At 58.3% G+C, this 19,524-nt stretch overlaps 2 protein-coding genes and 1 non-coding gene across 8 annotated transcripts; all 3 read right to left on the minus strand.

Moving 5' to 3' along the window:
- Window positions 1-299: 299 nt before the first annotated feature.
- PTPN6 (protein tyrosine phosphatase non-receptor type 6) lies at window positions 300-16,531 on the minus strand. Of its 5 annotated transcripts, none has more exons than XM_036297281.1 (16): window positions 16,190-16,531; window positions 11,105-11,227; window positions 10,690-10,884; window positions 8,040-8,229; window positions 7,781-7,897; window positions 7,561-7,674; window positions 7,312-7,408; window positions 6,423-6,502; window positions 6,085-6,234; window positions 4,359-4,490; window positions 4,098-4,252; window positions 2,389-2,456; window positions 2,143-2,294; window positions 1,942-2,033; window positions 1,479-1,589; window positions 300-494 (listed from the first exon to the last, which is right to left on the minus strand). In XM_036297281.1, the coding sequence occupies exons 1-16, from the start codon at window positions 16,201-16,203 to the stop codon at window positions 413-415; spliced, it is 1,872 nt and encodes a 623-aa protein (XP_036153174.1). In that variant the 5' UTR covers window positions 16,204-16,531; the 3' UTR covers window positions 300-412. The 5 variants fall into 5 exon arrangements, with proteins under 5 accessions (XP_036153174.1, XP_036153177.1, XP_036153173.1 ...); XM_036297284.1 differs by having other exon boundaries at window positions 1,448-1,589; window positions 16,190-16,528; XM_036297280.1 differs by lacking the exon at window positions 16,190-16,531 and adding an exon at window positions 14,180-14,535.
- Window positions 16,532-16,899: 368 nt separating this feature from the next.
- On the minus strand, window positions 16,900-19,283 carry CUNH12orf57 (chromosome unknown C12orf57 homolog). 2 transcript variants are annotated; one of them, XM_036297285.1, is made up of 3 exons: window positions 18,343-18,827; window positions 17,897-18,073; window positions 16,900-17,131 (listed from the first exon to the last, which is right to left on the minus strand). In XM_036297285.1, exons 1-3 carry the CDS (start codon window positions 18,392-18,394, stop codon window positions 16,980-16,982), a joined length of 381 nt encoding a protein of 126 aa, XP_036153178.1. In that variant the 5' UTR covers window positions 18,395-18,827; the 3' UTR covers window positions 16,900-16,979. The 2 variants fall into 2 exon arrangements, with proteins under 2 accessions (XP_036153178.1, XP_036153179.1); XM_036297286.1 differs by lacking the exon at window positions 16,900-17,131 and adding an exon at window positions 17,226-17,363 and having other exon boundaries at window positions 18,343-19,283.
- On the minus strand, window positions 18,653-18,715 carry LOC118652293. The gene has a single exon (XR_004966547.1). It is a non-coding gene; the product is annotated as a U7 small nuclear RNA (small nuclear RNA).
- Window positions 19,284-19,524: the final 241 nt, after the last annotated feature.

The following is a 19,524-nucleotide window of genomic DNA, read 5'->3' on the forward strand; positions in this document are numbered from 1 at the left end:
TAATAACTTTGTTGCCCTTGCAATCATCACGCCTTATCTCAGTGATCTTCACAGCCACCCTGTTAGGATCCTCCTCCCCTTTCCAGGAAAGAGCCTGGGGAACCGGGGCCACCGGCACACTCCTAGTGGGTTAAGCAGAGCCCAGAACCAGGTCTGTCTGTCTGTACCTAAAGGTGGAGCTTTTACACACACACACACACACACACACACACACACACACACACACACACGCTCCCTGCCCACCTCCCTCTTCACCCCCTCCTGCCCTTCCCACCAGGCAGCAGAGTTAGAGACCCAAACACCGTGATCCTAGGGGCTTTATTTACAGTGTAGGAGGGTCTGGCCCCGCCTGGAGCCTTGCTGGGCTATTTACAGAGTCTGGGAGAGGGAGGTGGTAACACGACCATTTAAATTACAATGGAGTTGGGCGGGCAGCTCCTAGGTTCAGGCTGCTGCTGTTCTCTGGAGACTTCTCTAAGGGGACAGGGCTGAGGCTGCAGAGAGAAGGGAGTAAGGGAGTTAAGGGGGTGGCTGGAGCCTGAGGAGGGGGACAAGAGCAAGTCTGGGAAGGCTGAGCCTGTCACCCATCCAGGGTGAGCACCAGATCCAGAGGACACTGGGGACAGGGCAGGGAGAGCCCTGAGAGAGGGGCCAGGGGACACTGGGACAGGGCAGGGAGCGCCCTGACATTGGGGCCAGGGGACACTGGGACAGGGCAGGGAGCGCCCTGACAGAGGGGCCAGGGGACACTGGGGCAGGGCAGGGAGAGCCCTGACAGAGGGGCCAGGGGACACTGGGGACAGGGCAGGGAGAGCCCTGACAGAGGGGCCAGGGGACACTGGGGCAGGGCAGGGAGAGCCCTGACAGAGGGGCCAGGGGACACTGAGACAGGGCAGGGAGAGCCCTGAGAGAGGGGCCAGGGGACACTGGGGCAGGGCAGGGAGAGCCCTGAGAGAGGGGCCAGGGGACACTGGGGCAGGGCAGGGAGAGCCCTGAGAGAGGGGCCAGGGGACACTGGGGCAGGGCAGGGAGAACCCTGACAGAGGGGCCAGGGGACACTGGGGCAGGGCAGGGAGAGCCCTGAGAGAGGGGCCAGGGGACACTGGGGCAGGGCAGGGAGAGCCCTGACAGAGGGGCCAGGGGACACTGGGGCAGGGCAGGGAGAGCCCGGACAGAGGGGCCAGGGGACACTGGGGCAGGGCAGGGAGAGCCCTGACAGAGGGGCCAGGGGACACTGGGGCAGGGCAGGGAGAGCCCTGACAGAGGGGCCAGGGGACACTGGGGCAGGGCAGGGAGAGCCCTGACAGAGGGGCCAGGGGACACTGGGGCAGGGCAGGGAGTGCCCTGACAGAGGGGCCAGGGGACACTGAGACAGGGCAGGGAGAGCCCTGAGAGAGGGGCCAGGGGACACTGGGGCAGGGCAGAGCCCTGAGCACAGGGGCCATACCATGGCCACCTCAGGACGGTGCCCAGCTCACTTCTTCTTGAGGGAGCCCTTGCTCTTGTCCTTGTCTGCTGACCGCTGCTTCTTCACCTTCTCCTCCTTCTTGCTCTTACTCTGCAGATTCTCGTACACATCCTCCTTGTGCCTGCAGGGGGGTGGGCAAGCGTGGGCAGTTGGCACAGGTCGGGAGACAGTGCAGGGTTACCCAGCACCAGCAGCCGCCTCTGGTCCCTCTACCTCACAGGCGAGTAAACTGAGGCCAGGAAAGTGGGGAGGCCTGGTCACTGTCCTCACACTAGACACCGCCCGCCCCCAGCACGGGCCCCAGGCAGACAGCACTGGGGAAACACGCACAGGCAGTGAGAATCAAGCTGGACCTTGAACCCAGGCCTCCTCAAGAGCAGCCCTGTGCACTCTGGAAAGGGCGGGCCAAGCTGGGGAGGAGACACCGGAGGACGCTGGGAGCTGGGAGGCGGCAGGCAGGGCGGGGCACTCACTTGGAGGAGGTGCGGAAGGCCTGGGCGTGGGTGTTCTTCATGGCTGAGGGGTAGGAGATGTTCCCGTACTCGGCCTCCTGGCCCTTCTGGGACTGTAGGCAGAAGTGGTGGGAGGGCAGTGGGCTCCCCAGGACCAGGTGATGCCCACAGCCCTCCGCAGCCCCCCACCCCCACCCCGCCCAGGCCCTGCTGGGAACACACCTGCATGACCTCTAGCTTCTTCTTGGTGGTTTCAATGAACTGGGCGATGGCCACGTAGATGAACTTGTACTGCGCCTCCGTCTGCACCATGCCCGAGCGCTGGGCCCGCACCATCTGGATGGTCTTCTGGATGTCAATGTCACAGTCCAGGCCTGAGCAGGGATGGCAGTTGGACCTCAGGCCCAGGTGGAGAGGGACACGGAGGAGCTGCTCACCCACCTCCCCCTGCGCCCGCGGCAGCCTCACCCTTGGTGGTGATGCTCTCCATGAGCATGTCGATGACGATGATGGTGCCCGTGCGGCCGATGCCCGCGCTGGGGAGAGAAGGGGCGCCCTCAGAGGCCAGGGCCACCCCCCCTACCCCCCAGGAAGGGGCCAGAGCTCAGCTCCAGCCGTCCCTCTCTTGCCACTTCCTCCACCCCCTACCTTGACGCCTCATTTCTGGCCAGTGACTGCTGCCCCCGCCCCCAGAAGACCCAGGATCCCGTCCCACCACCGTCCTGTCCACTCCCCTGACCTCCCAAACCCTTGGCCTGAGCGAGGCCTTCCCCTTCTCCCTTCAAAGGTTATATCTGGAGCTTCTTTCTTCAGGGCTTCATTTCCCTTTTTCTTCAGAGCCTGGCTGCAGGAGAAGGACAGCCCTCAGACAGCAGGTGCAGGGCGCACAGGAGCCGTGGAGGAGCCGTGCAGCAGCAAGCCTTCCCCGCTTCTCCCCGCCTGGGCAAACAGGGCCTGGAACCTCAGGGCCCCACATGCCCTCAGTCCTGCCCCTTCACTGCGCCCATCAGGCTGGTGCCAAGTCTCGCTAATTTCAAACCCAGATTGTCAAAAAATAAACCCCCTGCACCCACTTCCTTCCTGTAACGTCTAAATAAAGACCATGGGGATTTCAAGAATGGGGGGGGCGGCGGTGAGCGGGAGGGTTGTTCCTGGTGATGGATGCAGAGCAGCCCCTGGGAGCGGAGCATGGAGGGAGGGGGCACCTGCAGATCCAGGCCTCCCAGCCCTGCCAGGAAGCGCAGCTGCAGGCGGGCAGGAGTCAGGCCCTCAGGCCCGGCTCACAGGAAGCAGGGAGGGGACACAGCACAGCTCCCACTTCTTGAGTGTTTACTATATTCCAGACACAGTGATAGGCTCTCATTTAATCCTCACCACAGCCCTGTGAGATCCTGACTTGACGGTTGAGAATCTGAGGGTCACAGCAGTGAAGCAATGTGTCCAAGGCCACCCAGCCAGTGAGGAGAGGAGCCGGAATTTAAACCAGCCGCCCTGGACCCGGTGCCCACTGCGCCCATCCGCCGGGCCAGGCTGGCCGGGACAGTGACCTGCAGGACTCTGCCCTCAGACCTCCTCGCTGAACCCCCACCTCCCCAGGGAATGGGCTCTCCTGATCATGAACATGAGGGTCTCCCCTGGAGCTATGACGCCTGTGCCCGTCCTGAACATCGCCGTCCCTACACGCTCTGGAGCCAAGCTGGGGACACTGGCTGGGAAGGGGAGATGGGAGCAACAACAACAACGAAGAAGCCCCCTCACTCCCTCACTCGCAGAGCTACAGGTGGGAAAGGAGAAGAGATGGGGAGCCACACTGCCCCTCATGGAGGGTGTGGGTGCCAAGAAGAAACGGGCTGAATGGGCCAATGCCAGAAACCATGACGGGGACCTCGTCTAGGCTCTGTCCTGACCCGGGTGACCTGCCACGGGGCTGGGCCTGTGTCTTCATCTGCCTTTGGCAGAGTTGGACAAAATGGTACATCCAGGGGGCTCTGAGAAAGCCACTCCCTGGCACAGGGTCCGACAGTGGGGCTGGTGCACGCTCAGTTCCACCCATGGATCTGCAGCCATCAGGGAACCGGGAGAGGCTGGTTAATCCGTAAATTGCTGACAATAGTGTGTGGGCCTCAGCAGTACGGTACTTACTTGCCAGCTACTACTGACGTCTTTATCATCCTCACCTGCAGTGCACGATGATGGGCCCTGCGTGAGGCAGACTTTCCTGCTGATGATTGATCTGGTCCAGGAAGCTGAGGACGCCCCCAGGCTCACTCGGGACCCCATGGTCAGGCCAGCTCAGGTACTGGTAGTGCCAGATTTCCCGCACCAGGTTCTCCTGGACCCAGTGCACCGAGTCAGTGCCCCCTGCTCCACACATGGCTCCATCCCCCTCCCAACCAACAAGGAGGGCCCGAGAGGGGGCAAGGGTGGGGGACACTCACATTGTCCAGTGGGGAGACCTGTAAGGTGCGGAGTTTGTACTCAGCCGTGTCTTGTTCCCCACAGCTGGTCACAGCGTAGGATCCATACACACGCTGAGTGCCCACCTCTGGCCAATACGGGACACATTTGTTCTGGAAGGGAAGGCGGAGGCGAGCATGAGGCGCGGAAGCAGGCGGGACACAGGGTGCTCTGGGCCCTGCTCTAGGTCCTGGGTCCTGGTGCTGGCCCAGTCAACATCGCTTAGAGCAGCGGTCCTCAACCTGTGGGTTGCGACCCCTTTGGCGGTCGTACGACCCTTGCACAGGGGTTGCCTAAGACCATCCTGCATATTAGATATTTACACTACGATTCATAACAGTAGCAACATTACAGTTATGAAGTAGCAACGAAAACAGTGTTATGGTTGGGGGTCACCACAACATGAGGAACTGTATTTAAAGGGCCAGAAGGTTGAGAACCACTGGTTTAGAGGAATGGATGGACTAGCCAAGAGTTAGAGCCTGAGGATCCAGTGCTGAGTCCTGCCCAGCCACCTGACAAGTCCTTCAGTCCACATCGGCTGTGCGAGCCAGGCAGGTGCTACAACTACAAGTAAGATGCAGTCTGGGACTCCAGGAGCTCACGGAGAGACAGCTGGGCGGGCAACCGTGGAGCAAGCTGGAGGGAGAGGCTAAGTCTCCCTCTCGTTAAGGAGGAAATCAGAAATGGCTTCTCAGAGGAGGGAGCATTTGGACTGGGTCTTCACACATGAGCAGTCTGTCAGGCAGAGATAGCGTGGAGAGAGGAAGTCGTTTCCTAGCAGCAAACGAGCTTGTGCAAAGGCACAGCAACCTAGAAGGGCCGGGCCCACTGGAGGCAGTGGCGTCTCGGAGAAGCCTCCAGGCCTTGACCGCCACTCTTAGAGTGTGACTGTCCTGAAGGCAACAGTTCGCAATTTGGACGGGTCACTTTGGCTCCAGGATAGGCTCTGTGCAGGTGGGGGGGGGGGGGGGGATTCCAGAGAGATTTCTGAGGCAGAGGGGACAAGAGGGGCTCTTCCCCATCGGTGGAATGTTTGCTTCTGGACACTTCAAGGCAGAAGGCCCATTTAGAACCTGTGTCTGGCCCGGCCAGCATGGCTCAGTGGTTGAGCGTCAACCTATGAACAAGGAGGTCGCAGTTCAAATCCCAGTCAGGGCACATGCCTGGGTTGCAGGCTCCATCCCCAGTGGGGGGCATGCAGGAGGCAGCCAATCATTCTCTCTCATCATTGATGTTTCTCTCTCTCTCTCCCTCTTCCATCCTCTCTGAAACCAATAAAAATGTATTTTAAAAATCCTATATAATAAAGAGCTAATATGCTAATTAGACCAGAGGCTAAATGACCTTCCAGAGCAACCTTCTGGAACTACCAGTGGGTGGGGCTGCGAGGCAGCTGGGAGCCAGTGAGGGCTGCGGCAGCCAGGGCTGTGAGGGCCTACCCTTGCACACATTTTGTGCGTCCGGCCTCTAGTAAATAAATAAAACCTGAGTCTGGTGGTCAGGAGTGCCCAAGGCTGGAAGCAGAGATCTGGGGAGTCAGGGTGTACCCAAGACTTTGCCTCTGTGCCTGTTTCCCAACAAGGGTTGGACCCTTGCCCTCGGAGGTGCCTTTCTGCCCTGGAATTCTTTGGTTTAGTGGTGGTGGACAATGAGTACCGGGGAGGGGATGTGGGGATCAGGGGGTAGCGAGGAGCTCGGCCCTACCCGGCCTTTCTCCACTTCTCGGGTGGTCATGACGATGACACGGGTGTTCTCCTGCCACGTCATCTGCCAGAAGTCGTTGACCGTGGCCTCCAGGCAGCCCTGGCTGGCGATGTAGGTCTTCGAGGTCTCATCAGGGCCTAGCAGCTGGTTCTGGTGCAGAGACACACACACCGGGACCATGAGCCTCTTGGCCGGGGACAGTCCTGCGTCCCCACTACCCTCACCCACGTGAGTCGTCAGCTTTGGCTTTGCCCATGTGTCTGGACCTGGTACCTCCCTGAGATGGGGAGTTCCCAGGGCCCAGCCCTCCTCCTGTGTGACTGGTGGGCGGCACAGACCTTGATGTAGTTGGCGTTGATGTAGTCGGACCCGGGGATGTTACTGTCCCGCCCCTGCAGGATCACTCGGCTGTGGTCGACTGAGAGTGGGCAGGGAGGAAGCAAGAAGGGTCTGGGTCAGCAGGAGCTCACCAGCCCCTGGATCGGACCCTTCCCAAGCTCACAGGCCATTCTTGTCTGAGAAGCCATGAGGCTCTCGGAGCACTGAGGGCAGGCAGGGCAGCTGCAGGCATGGAAGTGGAGGTTTCAAAGGAAGGAGGGTGGAGAGGGTGGCCGGTGTGGGAGGCTTGGGGGAATTAGAGGGTTTTTGAAGAAGGGGAGGTTCTGTTGTGTGGGTGGGAGATGGATCCTCCCTGAGCTGGGGGTAGGGATCCTAGGAGATGGGGGAGGTTGGCTGAGGGAAGGAGAATCTCCTGGGTGGATGCTGCTTGGGAGGGGGAGGAATGGAGGCCATGGAGGGAGGGAGAGGGATAGGAGCCATGGGGGAGGGGGAGGGATGGAGGCCATGGGGGGAGGACAAGGGATGAGGCCCATGGGGGGAGGGAGAGAGATGGAGGCCATGGGGGGAGGGGGAGGGATGGAGGCCATGGGGGGAGGAATGGGGACCATAAGGGGAGGGAGGGGGAGGCCATGGAGGGAGGGGGAAGGGAGGCCATGTGGGGAGGGATGGGGCCCATGGGGGGAGGGGGAGGGAGGCCATGAGGAGAGGAGGGAGGCCATGGGGGGAGGGATGGGGCCCATGGGGGGAGGAGGGAGGGAGGCCATGGTGAGAGGAGGGAGGCCATGGGGGGAGGGATGGGGCCCATGGGGGAGGGGGAAGGGAGGCCATGGGGGAGGGGGAGGGAGGCCTTCTGGGAGGGGGAGGGAGGGAGGCCATGGGGATGCTCACATGGGAGAATGTTCTTATAACGGTTCTTGCTCTTGTTTTCTGGCCGCTGCCCTTCCAGCCGTTGGTGCAGGTTCTTCACCTCCTGCTTCTGCAGACTCTGAGGGGCGAGAAGGGGCAATGGAGTGCCAGCCCCAAGAGGGGCGTCTATGGCGGGAGAGAGCCTGGGGCAGATCAGTATCAGGTACGGAGAGAGGGAGTGGGGTCTGCCAGCACCCCATGCCGGTCACCCTCATGGTCCCCGTCATGCACCTCAAACTCCTCCCAGAATCCAGCCTTGGCTGTGTTCTCCGAGTCCTGCTTCTTGTTCAGTTCCAAGACCCGGTTCTCGATGTCGGCCGCATTCACCCGCGTGGCGTAGTATGGCTAGGGTGGGCGCGGGGCGAGAAGTCAGTCACTGCCCGATCTCAGAGGCTCCGAGGCGGCGGGACTGCACAGGGGGAGGAAGGACGCAGCCAGGCCCACGCCTCACCTGCCGCAGGTAGACAAAGGCTCCCGAGGCCTCCTCAATCCCCGTCTTCTTGAAATGCTCCACCAGGTCCGTGAGGCTGTCGAAGGTCTCTGAACCGCCCACCGTGTAGCGTCCACCCTGAGGGATACCAAGTCAGGCCAGCCCTCAGGGCCCAAGTCTCCCTCTCTCCCTCTACCCCCAGCCTTGGCCGGAAGCCTGGCTGACTCTCCCCACCGCCCACGCCCCAGCAAGGGGCTCCCCCCCTGCCAGGCTGCCTTACCTCACACATGATCTTGATATGGGTGACTCTGAGCGGGGAGCCTGGGCCAGCTTTGGGCTGGTCGTTGAGCACAGACAGCACAAAATCTCCAGGCTGGCTGAGACTCTCACGCACAAGAAACGTCCAGGGCTCACCCTTGGCCTGCAGCAGTGTCTCCGCCTGCCCCCCAGACATGTGGCCATGGTACCACCTAGAAAGGGCAGCATCGGGGAAGATGAGTCCTGGGCCGAGGGGCAGTCACTGAGAGGCTCACAGGGAGGGACAGGGAAACAGTACCTGTGAGGGGCCAGGCACTATGCTAGATGCTTCCAATCCCACCACCATATTTAGGTCCGTTACTCACAAAACACAAAGAGGCAGGTTCCATGCCCATTTTACAGATGAGGACACTGAGGTTGTCCATTGCACACTGGCCCAAGGCCCTTGCTGATAACGAGCAAACCTCAGGAGTGCTCATCAGGTCCACCTCTGGAAGTTTAATACAAAGGCAGGAAGGCAGGCCCTGTCCAGGATATTTGGAGGGAGAAACCAGGAAGGGTCTCCGTGAAAGATGGGGCTAGGCTAGGGAAAGAGGACGGTGACCAAGAGGAAAGCAGCCAAAGGTCAAACCACAGAGAGCCATGGAGATGGGAGAGACGGAAGTCACCAGGGAGGCCTGATGGAAAGAGCTCCTCCAGGGAGGCAGGCAAGGTAGACAACCAGCAGGGGAGAGTGGTTTGGGGGGCTCTGGGGTGCCCAGGATGATGCCATTGAAGAGGAGGCTGGGGTTCAGAGGGGCTCAAAGGGGCTCTAAAGGGCAGAAAGCAGAACTAGGACCTTTCCCCGAAGCACACCCCCTTCCCAGGAGGAAACTGTAGCCCCACAATGCCCAGCCCCACAGGAAACCACGTGATGGAAAAAACACAAAACTCCTTCTGGGGAGAGAGTGAGAAGTGAGGTTGTGAGGTTTCCTCAGCCCAGGGACCTCGGGAGGGGGGGACATTTTCCAACCGCAAAAATGGGGGGTGGGGAAGAGGGCATCTCACTCCAGCCCAGAGACGACCACAGCTCAAAGACCTTCAGAGTCTCCTGGCCTATCCAGGAGCCCTCTGGCCACCCCATCCTGCTACTCAGGGACAGGCCAGAGCCCCAGGGCAATGAGGAGGGGTCTGGCCCTCTTCCCCCAGGCCCCAGGATGAGGAAGTTTCCATGCAAATGTCAGGCTGACCACAGGCACAGAGCTAGCCATCAAGGGGACGAATGCAAATTCCTGTGGAGGGGGAGGGGCAGCAGCAGTGGCTGCAGGGACACAGAGGTCTGGAGAAAGAGCCTCCCACACACACTTCCAAGGTCAGGGGTGAGCCCAGAGTGTCCAGGCATAGGTAACCAAAAGGGCCTCTTAGAGTCAGCTTCCTGGTCTTGACCAGCCCCAGCCCCAGCTCTATTCTCCTCCTGTTTCTCCCAAGTGATGCGAACCCAGGCCTCAGCCTCCTCCCCAAGGGGTCTGCTCAGACCCTCCTTCCCTCTCCCAGCTCAGTCCCCAACCTACTGCTTCTCTATGGTCTGGCAACCCCATTCTCCTACTGCAAGAGCCTGGCTGTGGGCAAGGGCCAAAAGAGGACATGAGTTCAGCGAGTCTGAGTGACAAATCCCCAGGCATGTTAGCGATGGGACCTAGGGAAAGGGTAGGAAAGGACGAGGTCACCAATGCTGAGGCTTCTCTCCTAGAAGGCATGGCTTCAAAGGAAGTGATCAATGGGTTCATGTGGACTGGAGAGAGTCATGGTGGGGCTTGGGGCCTTCACCTCACCTCATCCACTTCTAAGTCTTAATCAATGACTTGAACAAAAATATGGATGCAAGGTGGGAGGCATGCATCTCAGAAGCACTGAAAACGGACAGAATCAAGGTTCAGAATCATGTCAACAATCGATACACAAATACAGTACAAGGGCACGTTGGCTTGGCCACAGGAGTATGGGGGAAAAAACACCCTAGAATTTTGCAGCTGCCCTTTGCCTTAACAGGAGCTGTCATTGAGATGTAGCTGCTAGAATGAACCACCTGTGATGCTGAGTGTTCAGGTGCCCCACCTCCCACCCAAGCTTTAGGGGGACCTCCTGGAGAGTGGCCAGGCCCGCTCTGCGGCCACAGCGTTGGAGCCAAAGGGATGGAAGGGAAATGGCCTGAGTATTACCCTGTGCCCAGTCCTGGGCCCTTACACACGTGACCAGATCACACAGCGATGCCCTGCCAGCCCCAAGAGGCAGACCCATTCCCGCTGGTCTGCTGAGGCAAGGCATTAAGTGTCCTCATAGACACTTCTCCCTGCTCCTTCTCCATCTCGCACTGTATTAACCTGCCCAGAAGGAGGGAATGGTTACAGGAAGTCAGATTCAGTTCCATAGAAGGAAGAGGAGCTTTCTAACAACAAGGCTGGCCACAAGGAGTGGACTCTCTGTCACCAGTGCGGCCTGGGTTGCCAGTCGACAGGGACCCCGAAGGGTGAGGTGACCTCTCGCTTCCTCAGGGGTAGACGGAAAGGGGTGGGAGGTTCGTCCACTGAGACACAGCCCTAGGGTCACACGGAAGACAGAGGGCCACAGAGCCCTGGTAGGGCGCCGGGATAGGGAAGGCACTGCCAGTGAGGGGCGGAAGCAAAGCCCCTCACCTCTCACTGGTCGGGTCAGAGCAGTTAAGCGGGTACTTGAGGTGGATGATGGTGCCGTCGCGGTCCTGCAGGACGCCGTGCTGCTGCGTGTAGTACTCCACCAGCTCCGTCAGCGTCGCAAACTTCTCCCCCCCATACAGGTCGTAGAAATCCCCCGAGTTCTGGATCCGAATATGGGTCACCTGGTCCCCTACCCTGCAGGACACCAGGCGGTGAGGCCAGTGGGTGCAGGAGGAGAGGGGGGGACGGGTAGGGGATGGGCTGAGGTCCTAAGAAGGGGACACACACAGGATGGGGTGGACACAGACAGGGACAGGGACATGCTGGGCGGGGGCTGGGGAGTGGGCACTACCGTGAGGGAACCAAGAATGAACTGCCAAAATCCCGGTCCTGGGTGGAGCTGAGGGTCACCTACCTGACAGAAAGGGAGAAGTCGCCCTGGTTCTTGCGACTCGGCCGAGCCAGGAAACTCCCATGGACACCGCGGCCCTTGAGCAGGGTCTCTGCATCCAGCCCACTGAGGTCTCGGTGAAACCACCTGAGAGGCCCAGGAGGGCGGTGAGGAGAGGTCGCACGGGCTCCGGGGCGCCCGTGCCTCCTGCCTACCGTGGGTCCCAGGCCCTTACCTCACCATCCTGGGGGCTCCCCAAAAGGAAGGGGGTGCCGGGAACGAGGTAGTGCCGGGGAGTCCGGGCAAGCGGAGACCGCTAGGGCTAAGCCTCAAACGCGGCCCTCAGCACCCAGGCCGCCTCACCACCCTGTAGTCCTGGTTCTGGGGCTGCCACTCCAATGGCCCAGGGCTGCCGACAGGGCGGGGACAGGAAGGGGCGAGGCCCCCTTGGGGGAACTCACTGTACTTCTCATTTTAGCAGAGACGGTGGCAGTGGGGGTGGGGTTAGGGCCCACTTTCCACATGTCTGCCATCAAAGGCCTTCGGAGCATGGCATTCCACAAATAAGGACACGTGTACACCTTGCACCCTCCGGGAGAAGATCATGCTTCATACATGTGAACCCACACAGTCACACGCCATCTCTTCCTCCTCCCAGCTGCTTCCACACTGCCTTCCCTGTTCCGAGCTAATAATAATGGTCACAGTGATCGCTGCATGTACTGCAATCATGCCGTGTGCCGGACATTGTGCTATAAGGTCCTTCACGACCCTCGCCTGATTTACTCCTCACAATAGCCCTGTGAAGCAGGTACTGTCCCACTTTACAGACAAGGGACCTGAGGCTCAGGGAGTGTGGGGAAGTTGTAGTGGGAAGGGGCGGGTCCCCAACAGCCAAGACCTGTAGATGCTTCTGAAGGAGGCTGCCCTCGCCTTCCCAGCATTCACATCTGCAGGGGTGCCCCTGGGGCAGAGAGGTGGATAGAATGACCCCTGTGAAACTGGCACCTTTTCTATTTCTTGCCCCTGGGCCTTTGCCCCTACCCTGCCCTAACCATGTAGTTGGAGCCCAGGAACAGAATGGGGGGAGGGAGGGAGTTGGAGTTAAGGAGGCAGGTGGGGACGGAGTTGACAGGCCCCTTTGGTCCAACCACCCTATGTCTGAGCCATAGCTTCTTGCCGAGTGGATCTGGTCTCAATCAGCCAGAGGCCTGTCTGGGGCCCCGGTCCCTGCCATGGCTGATAGTCTCAGGGCCCGTTGACCTTGAGAGGCCCTAAACACTACAAGGGCATGATGCTCTCAGTGTGTAATTCCACACAAACACCACCCAACCAACGCGAGAGGAAAGCAGCCCAACAAAGCACAGGCAAGAAACTCATATTGGTGGCTTCCCCTGGGGGGAGTCTGGGCAGCTGGAGAGATGGCGACTTCTCCCTTATACCTTTTAGAAAGTTGTGGCATGGGCATGTATTACCTTTATAAAAATAAGCTGACTGGGCCCAGGCCGGTTTGGCTCAGTGGATAGAGTATCGGCCTGCGGACTGAAGAGTCCCGGTCAAGGCATGTATCTTGGTTGCAGGCACATCCCCAGTAGGGGGTGTGCAGGAGGCAGCTGATTGATGCTTCTCTCTCATCGATGTTTCTAACTCTCTATCCCTCTCCCTTTCGCTCTGTAAAAAAATCAATAAAATATATTTTAAAATAAAAATAGCCCTGACCGGTTTGGCTCAGTGGATGGAGCGTCAGCCTGTGGACTGAAGGGTCCCAGGTTCGATTCTGGTCAAGGGCATGTATCTTGGTTGCAGGCACATCCCCAGTAGAGGGTGTGCAGGAGGCACCTGATTGATGCTTCTCTCTTATCGATGTTTCTAACTCTCTATCCCTCTCCCTTTCTCTCTGTAAAAAATCAATAAAATATATTTTAAAAAATAAAAATAAATAAACTGACTGGGAGGTAGCAATTTCCAGGAAAGCTCTGGGCTGCTTGATCTGGGTGGTATATACATGGGTGCATGCTGATGTTCACCAGGCTTACATCCATGCCAACCTCAATAAAAAATAAGGAGAAAAAAATAACAAAGTCTTAAAGCCCAACAAAAGTCTGTTTTTCTATGACGACTACTGTATCACTTTTTAAAACATCAAACATCAATCCCCCCACCCCCCGCCGCTCCCCTCCCCAAAAAGGGCTTTTTTCCCACCTCTTTCTGGTACCCTGGGGAACTTGCTTGGCTTGGTTACTGCGTGGTCTGATGCTGACTACCCCTTCAGTCTTTTTAAAAAATGTTTTAAATTGATTTTTTTTAAGAAAGAGACAGGAAGGGAGAGAGAGAAAGAGAAACACTGATCTGTCATTCCACTTATTTACGTATTCACTGGCTGCTTGTTGGATGTGCCCTGACTAGAAATCAAACCCACAATCTTGGCTTACAGGATGACGCCCTAACCAACTGAGCTGCCCAGCCGGGCTCCCCTTCAGTCTAGGACAGCCGCTCTGAATGACCGTGAACTCCCTCCCACAGCAAGGGCCGGAAGAGCAGCTGCACAGCCCGCTCCACCACAGGGGCCCACCACCAGTCTTGCTCACCTCCGAATGTTCATAGCTTAGCACAATGCCTCGCACAGAGCATGTGTCCCATAAACAAGCTCATCAAAACCTATGCAAGTACATGGTCACAAGTCCAGCTCCTGGTCCTACACATATACCCCTCCCTTGTCATATACAGACACAGACACACACACAATCACCCACCCACGCACACAGTCCCACTACATGCAGCTCATCGCCCATGTCCATCGACACACATCCCTGGTTTGGTACAAATACCCACCTGGACACTTTATCCTGACCCCACGCAAAGTTCCAGGTCCCTGCTCAGCACTGAACACCCACTGCACCCCGGACCCAGCCCTCTCTCCTTCTGGGGCTTAAACCCACTGGGTGGGAAGAAACTAGCTAGGCACCCAGGAGCGCCTGACCCTTGGGAGAGGAAGGACTTTTTCTGGAAGGTGTCAAGCCAGAAGACAGACACTAAGATAAGATGTACAGTCTCTGTTGTCCCTTTAACAGGGACATAAAGAACCACCGCCTTCCTTACCTTGCTATGGGCGCTCCAGTATCCCCAGAGCACTTGCACAGACACAATCCCACCTGGGCCTCATGCATCCTTCTGATGTAGATATTATTTCCCTCACTTTTTTAAGGAAGGAAAACAGGCTGAAGGAGGCCGGAAGCTACAAAATAAGTGCCTAGTGCTTCAGAAGAGAAAAGTATTCACTTGGGAAGCAGAGAGATAAAGGTAGAGATAGAGATCAGTGGTGAAGTAGAAAGATAAGGGGTCTACAATAGCCAAGTGAAATGCCTAGGAAATTCCTGAGCTTCCCAATTCCTCAGCACCTGGGAAAGAGATAGAAACACCAATGATGAGAGAGAATCATTGATCGGCGGCCTCCTGCACGCCCCACACTGGGGATCGAGCCTGCAACCCAGGCATGTGCCCTGACCATAATTTTACTGTGACCTCCTGGTTCATAGGTCGACGCTCAACCACTGAGCCATGCCGGCCAGGCCATCATTGATGTTTCCATTTCTCTCTCCCTTCTTCTCTGAAATCAATTAAAAAAAATTTTTTTTAAAAAGCTGATACGCAGTAGGGTTTTAGTGCCAGCAGCTCTTACATTACAAATTAACCCACATGCCAACCCTATTTATTAGGTCTTATTAGCTCAATTTTAGAATAAAAAAAAACAGGCTTAGAGACATTAAGTAACTGGCACAAGGTCACAAGCACATGAGTGGGAAGGTGGACAGACCAAGGTTATTTGACACCAGAGCTTGTCCTTCCCCACGCAACGGCCACACTGCTGCAGCAGACCTCAGTGGAGGTAGGATACTGGGGGGAGGGTGCTGGCATGGCCCTAGGGGGACGCTGGAGGGCCGGTGCTCCCACAGAGGCAGCACCAAGGTGGCAGGCGCCGGATCCGCTGGAGCAGGGCTGCATGTGAGCGGAGCGGGCTGCCTGCTGCAAAGCTGCTCTGAGAGGCTGGGGCCTGTTGCAGAGCCTTACGAGGCACGCCGGCTGAGGATCCGGGGAAGGAACCTGCACCGGGAGAGGCCTTTCCAACCGGCTGGTGAGAAAACGATCATGGTGGGAGCATGGATGGGATTGTCCAGAAGATGGTCAGTGGGGCTGACAGTGACAACCGTGTACCCTGGGGAAGGCAGCACCAATGAAAAGAGGGGCGTGGCCAACCTACCAACTCACCAACACTCCAAGCAGGTCCTCAGTAGGTAGATGGTCACCAACTCCAACAGGCCTGCCGGGCCCTGCTTTCCTCCCCACCAGTTCACCCTGCCTCGGGCACTGTCCCTGTGTCATTGCTCCCACAGCAAGGCCTCTCCCTCGCCATTCCCTCTGCCCAGGGGCTCTGACTCACTCGTCCCCTCCTCAGGAAAACCCTCCTGGACCCCTCCAGCCAGTGAGGGCGCCGGCAGCCCAGTCACCTGCTAGCGCATGAAGCTGTTTCTTTTCCCTTCTGAGAATCGGAAAATATCCTATTAATTGGGTTCTTGGTGTAGTCTGTCGCCTCCCACTGAAATGAAGCTCTATGAGGGCAGGGACCATGTCTGCCCTGTCCGCTACAGTTATAGCCAGAACCTTCAAAAGTGCCTCACCATGTGTCTGTGTATGAATGATACAGGGGAGGGGAAGTGAAGAGGAACTGAAAGAAAGTGGAACGCAGACAAGCTTTCTCAGGTTTGTCTTTCAGACACGTTATGTTTCAGGTGATGTGGGCTACCCGGGGGACAGGTCTAACTTAAGCAAACAGCAAAAGCAGGCGAACGGAGGATGGAGAGAGAAATGCAATGGTGAGAATCAACACATGTGTCAGGGAAAAGTGTCAGAGAAGGGGGTGAGTCCCCCCAGAAGCATGAATAAGCCTGGAGCTCCTCAAAACTCGAGGGTAGAGACAGGATGCAGACCCAGGGCAGGGAGCACTGACAGATCGCACTCACGGTCACACACGTGTCAGAAGTGAGCGTGAACCTTGCTCCTCCCTCCAAACGAACAGGAGACTGTAGCACCCAGGTGGAGCAGGAGACTTACCCACGGGACAGCATCTCCCCAGAGGATGGGGGAGTCACAGGCAGAGAGCCAGAAGGGGCGGGGCGGGGCTGAGCCCAAGGCGCAGCAGTGTGGTGGCCCAGACCTGGTGGAAAAGAATGCTCTGAACTCAGCCGCTTCCTCCTCGATGCTGTCCACCAGGCCAAGGGTACGGCAGGAACAAGCCCCTGCACTAAGGATCCCCAGCAAAGGGGCAGATGAGGTGGGGCTGGCCTCAGACCACCCACAGCAGCCTGCTTTTCCCTCCAGCCCTACTCCTCCGGTCAGGTCGAGAGTCCAGGGCGTGCCTGCCTGCCTGCCCAGGGCCTCCTTCCATGGGGAGGGGAGGAGCCACCTGGAGCTCCACCTGGAGCGCAAGCTGACAGGGCCGCAGGAGAGCGGGTGGGGGCAAGGACCAGGAAGTAACCCCGGCCAAGTGAACACCAGCCAATGAGGGAACTTTTTGGTCCGCAGCCACCAAGGGGCCGCAGGAAAAGCCCAGGAAGCCCCATTCCTCACCAGAGGTACTACCTGTGCAGGCCCACCCGCTCAGGGTGCTGAAGGGCCGGCCCACCCTCCAACCCTGCCTTGGAGCAGGGTTGGGCCCAGCAAGAGCATAGGAAGATCTGGACAGGGACATGAGCAACTGAAATGGCAGAGGGAATCCGGGGCCAGGAGGTGGGCTTGTCAGGTCACAAAAGAATGACGCTGAGAAGAAATCACAGGCATGTTTATTATCCACCGGGACACGGAGATCTTCCCTTCCCAGGCAATGTCACGGGGAGGCCAACTCTCAGGAGGCGGCTACGCTGCCACCGGAAGCAGGCCCGTGGGGTGGCAGTGTCATAGGCGGCAGGAACAGTGCCTTCAGCTTGCCCGACAGGCTGGCAATCTCAGGATCCTGGGCTTCGTAAGACTTGACCAAGCGGGCAAACTTCAGGACACCTGCAGGGGGTGGGGGGGGGTCTGAGGTCAACCCACATCCCCAGGGAATGGAGGTGCTCAAGACGAGGGCAGAGGGTAGCCTGAGCATGAGTCACTCGCCAGGTAGCTGTCTGCAAAACAAGGCACATGAAAGGCCTCTGCCCTGGGGGTTTGGATCAACCACTTTCCCGTCTACACGGAGCACAACCAGATGGGATGCAGGGAATGGAAATATCCCAAGGCGTGCTTCTCCCTATCGAGTGAACAATGTTAGCAATTTAGTCACAGAAATCCAAAGTATGAACACCCAGGAAACACCCCATATCTATAACCACAACACAGGAGGGCCAGGGGGTGACCAGCCTAAATCAGTCAACACCCCTGGGGAATACCATGATCTCATTAAAGAAACTGAACTTCCAACCCTCAAGCAGAGAGCAGCCAAACACCTTGGAGGGGCTGCAGAAGCTGCTATTATGCAGACGAAAAGCTTTCAAAACGGGACTCAGGTCCGGCTCTGCGGTGACGACCCTCCGGCACTTAGTTTACTACAAGAGTATGTTTCCTCATCTTAAAATGGACTAATAGTATAACTAATGGTAACTACAAAATGCACTGAGGACTTCACCTGGCGCATTTCAGAGTAGGTCCTAGGACCTAGGGGGCTCAGGGCCAACACTATTAGACGGATTGTGGCTGCCTCCGTGTGGCGAGAAGGGAGACGACAGTCAGGACTACGAATCCAGCACGTTTCTCCCCAACTCCACCCCATCCCGGCCGACCCACCTTCCCCGTCGCAGCTGAAGCCATAGGCCTTGATGACCTCCTGCTGAATCTGCGTGGCCACGGGCAGCACGAACTGCAGCATCTTGCCCATGTCGTTGCACGCGTTGTCCCGAGCCTCGTCCATGCGCACGGCGTTCTCGGGGGCCGCGAACGCCTGGATCACCTCGGCCAGGACCACTGTGTGGCGGATGCAACCCAGGGTGGCGTCCCGGGGCCGGCGCCGGAGCGTGGCCGGCAGGCCCAGCCGACAGTGCAGGGAAGAGGACAGGGAATTAGCGGGCCGAAGCCGTGGTAACCCGATAAACACGGCCCCGCACCCCTCAGAGGAGGGAGGAGGCTGGTACCCCGCGCCCCGTTTCCGGCGGAGCAAGCCCATCTCGCTGCCAGCCCCCGCCGGCACCCTCCCCGGCAGGCGGCCCCCGGGACTAGGATGCCCTGCTGCTCACCCTTGGCCTGTTCGGCGCTCAGGGCCGCAGCCTGGGCCGAGGCGGACGCCATAGCGCCACGGGAGCAGCACGGACGGCAAGACCTAGGAAATGCCGGGAAGAGAGGGAGGCCGCCGACCGGTTCCCCGGGGTAGTCGGGGCGGGGGAAGAGCCAGCCGCAGCCGGAAGTTCCTCGGGCGCCCCCCAGAGCACCCCACGGAACCCCGAGGAACTGGGAACAGTCGGGGGCGTGACGCTCTAACGAGCAGGGAGAATAACGCCCGCGCGGGCTCTGAGTGGTTCTATTGTTGCCATGCACTCGCGGTTTGGGGAGGGCCTTCCGGGACGAGCCGGAAGACCTGCTGGACAAATTCAAAAAGAGCTGTAAGCACTGCGGGGCGGGCCCTGGCGAGAACGCGGGGCCCCCGTGGACTCCGCCCTGGGTGAGGGTGACTCCGGGCGGGCGCTCCTAGCTCCCACCGCTGTGCACGCAGCGAGGCGCACTGCGAGTCTCTCAAGGAAAGGCAGTATTTAAGGGACTCGTGTGCGTGTCTAGAGTTGGCAAACGTTTGAGACGAGCGTATGCAAATGAGACCGATGCTGATTGGCTGAGAGAAGCCAGTCACACCTTTTGGTTTTTAAGGAGAGTGACTTGCAGCAATAAAAGCTTGGAACCGAAACAGCCGTCGCACTTGCATAGGAGTGCTGCGGCGTGATGCCGTCTAACTTGTCTAGGCGTTTGAAATGGTCACCTGCTCTCTCCTCAAACCATAGGGTAAAGACTCCTGGATTCTAATCGCATTAATCTGTGGAAATACGGCTCTTGGACCTCTGCTTCATAATGTCTCAAAGTGTTCTGCAGAAAGGATTCAGACTGGTGGCTCCTAGCTGTCATGCCTCAGCGCGGCAGTGGTGGTTCAGTGGTTGCCCGTGGACCTATGAATCAGGTGGGGGTTCATTCCCCGTCAGAGTACATGCCCGGGTTACAGGCTCATGGGGGAGGAGGGGAACAGGGGAGGGAAAGGGGGGGGTGTAAGGGGGAGGGAGAGGGAAGGGGAAGTTTTCAAGAAGCAGCCAATCAATGATTTTCTCTCATTGATGTTCCTATCTCGCTCTCCCTTCTCTGAAATTAATAAAAATGTATTTTAAAAACAAAAACCTCCTAAGTCTGAGTATTTCCTAGACCTGACCTTGGCAGAGGTG

Source organism: Myotis myotis, unplaced genomic scaffold (assembly GCF_014108235.1).
Source record: "Myotis myotis isolate mMyoMyo1 unplaced genomic scaffold, mMyoMyo1.p scaffold_m19_p_3, whole genome shotgun sequence".
NCBI lineage: Eukaryota > Metazoa > Chordata > Mammalia > Chiroptera > Vespertilionidae > Myotis > Myotis myotis.

Excerpts from the sequence above, each read along its gene's own strand:
- PTPN6 (XM_036297280.1), bottom strand. The coding sequence starts at position 14,247 with ATGCATGAGGCCCAGGTGGGATTGTGTCTGTGCAAGTGCTCTGGGGAT. Across the intron at positions 7,409-7,560 it reads GATTCTGGGAGGAGTTTGAG|AGTCTGCAGAAGCAGGAGGT; the intron begins GTGCATGACGGG and ends CTCGCCCCTCAG. Across the intron at positions 2,295-2,388 it reads GGAGAGCATCACCACCAAGG|GCCTGGACTGTGACATTGAC; the intron begins GTGAGGCTGCCG and ends ATCCCTGCTCAG.
- CUNH12orf57 (XM_036297285.1), bottom strand. The coding sequence starts at position 18,394 with ATGGCGTCCGCCTCGGCCCAGGCTGCGGCCCTGAGCGCCGAACAGGCC. Across the intron at positions 18,074-18,342 it reads GAGCGCCGAACAGGCCAAGG|TGGTCCTGGCCGAGGTGATC; the intron begins GTGAGCAGCAGG and ends TCCGCCACACAG. Across the intron at positions 17,132-17,896 it reads CTTCAGCTGCGACGGGGAAG|GTGTCCTGAAGTTTGCCCGC; the intron begins GTGGGTCGGCCG and ends CACCCCCTGCAG.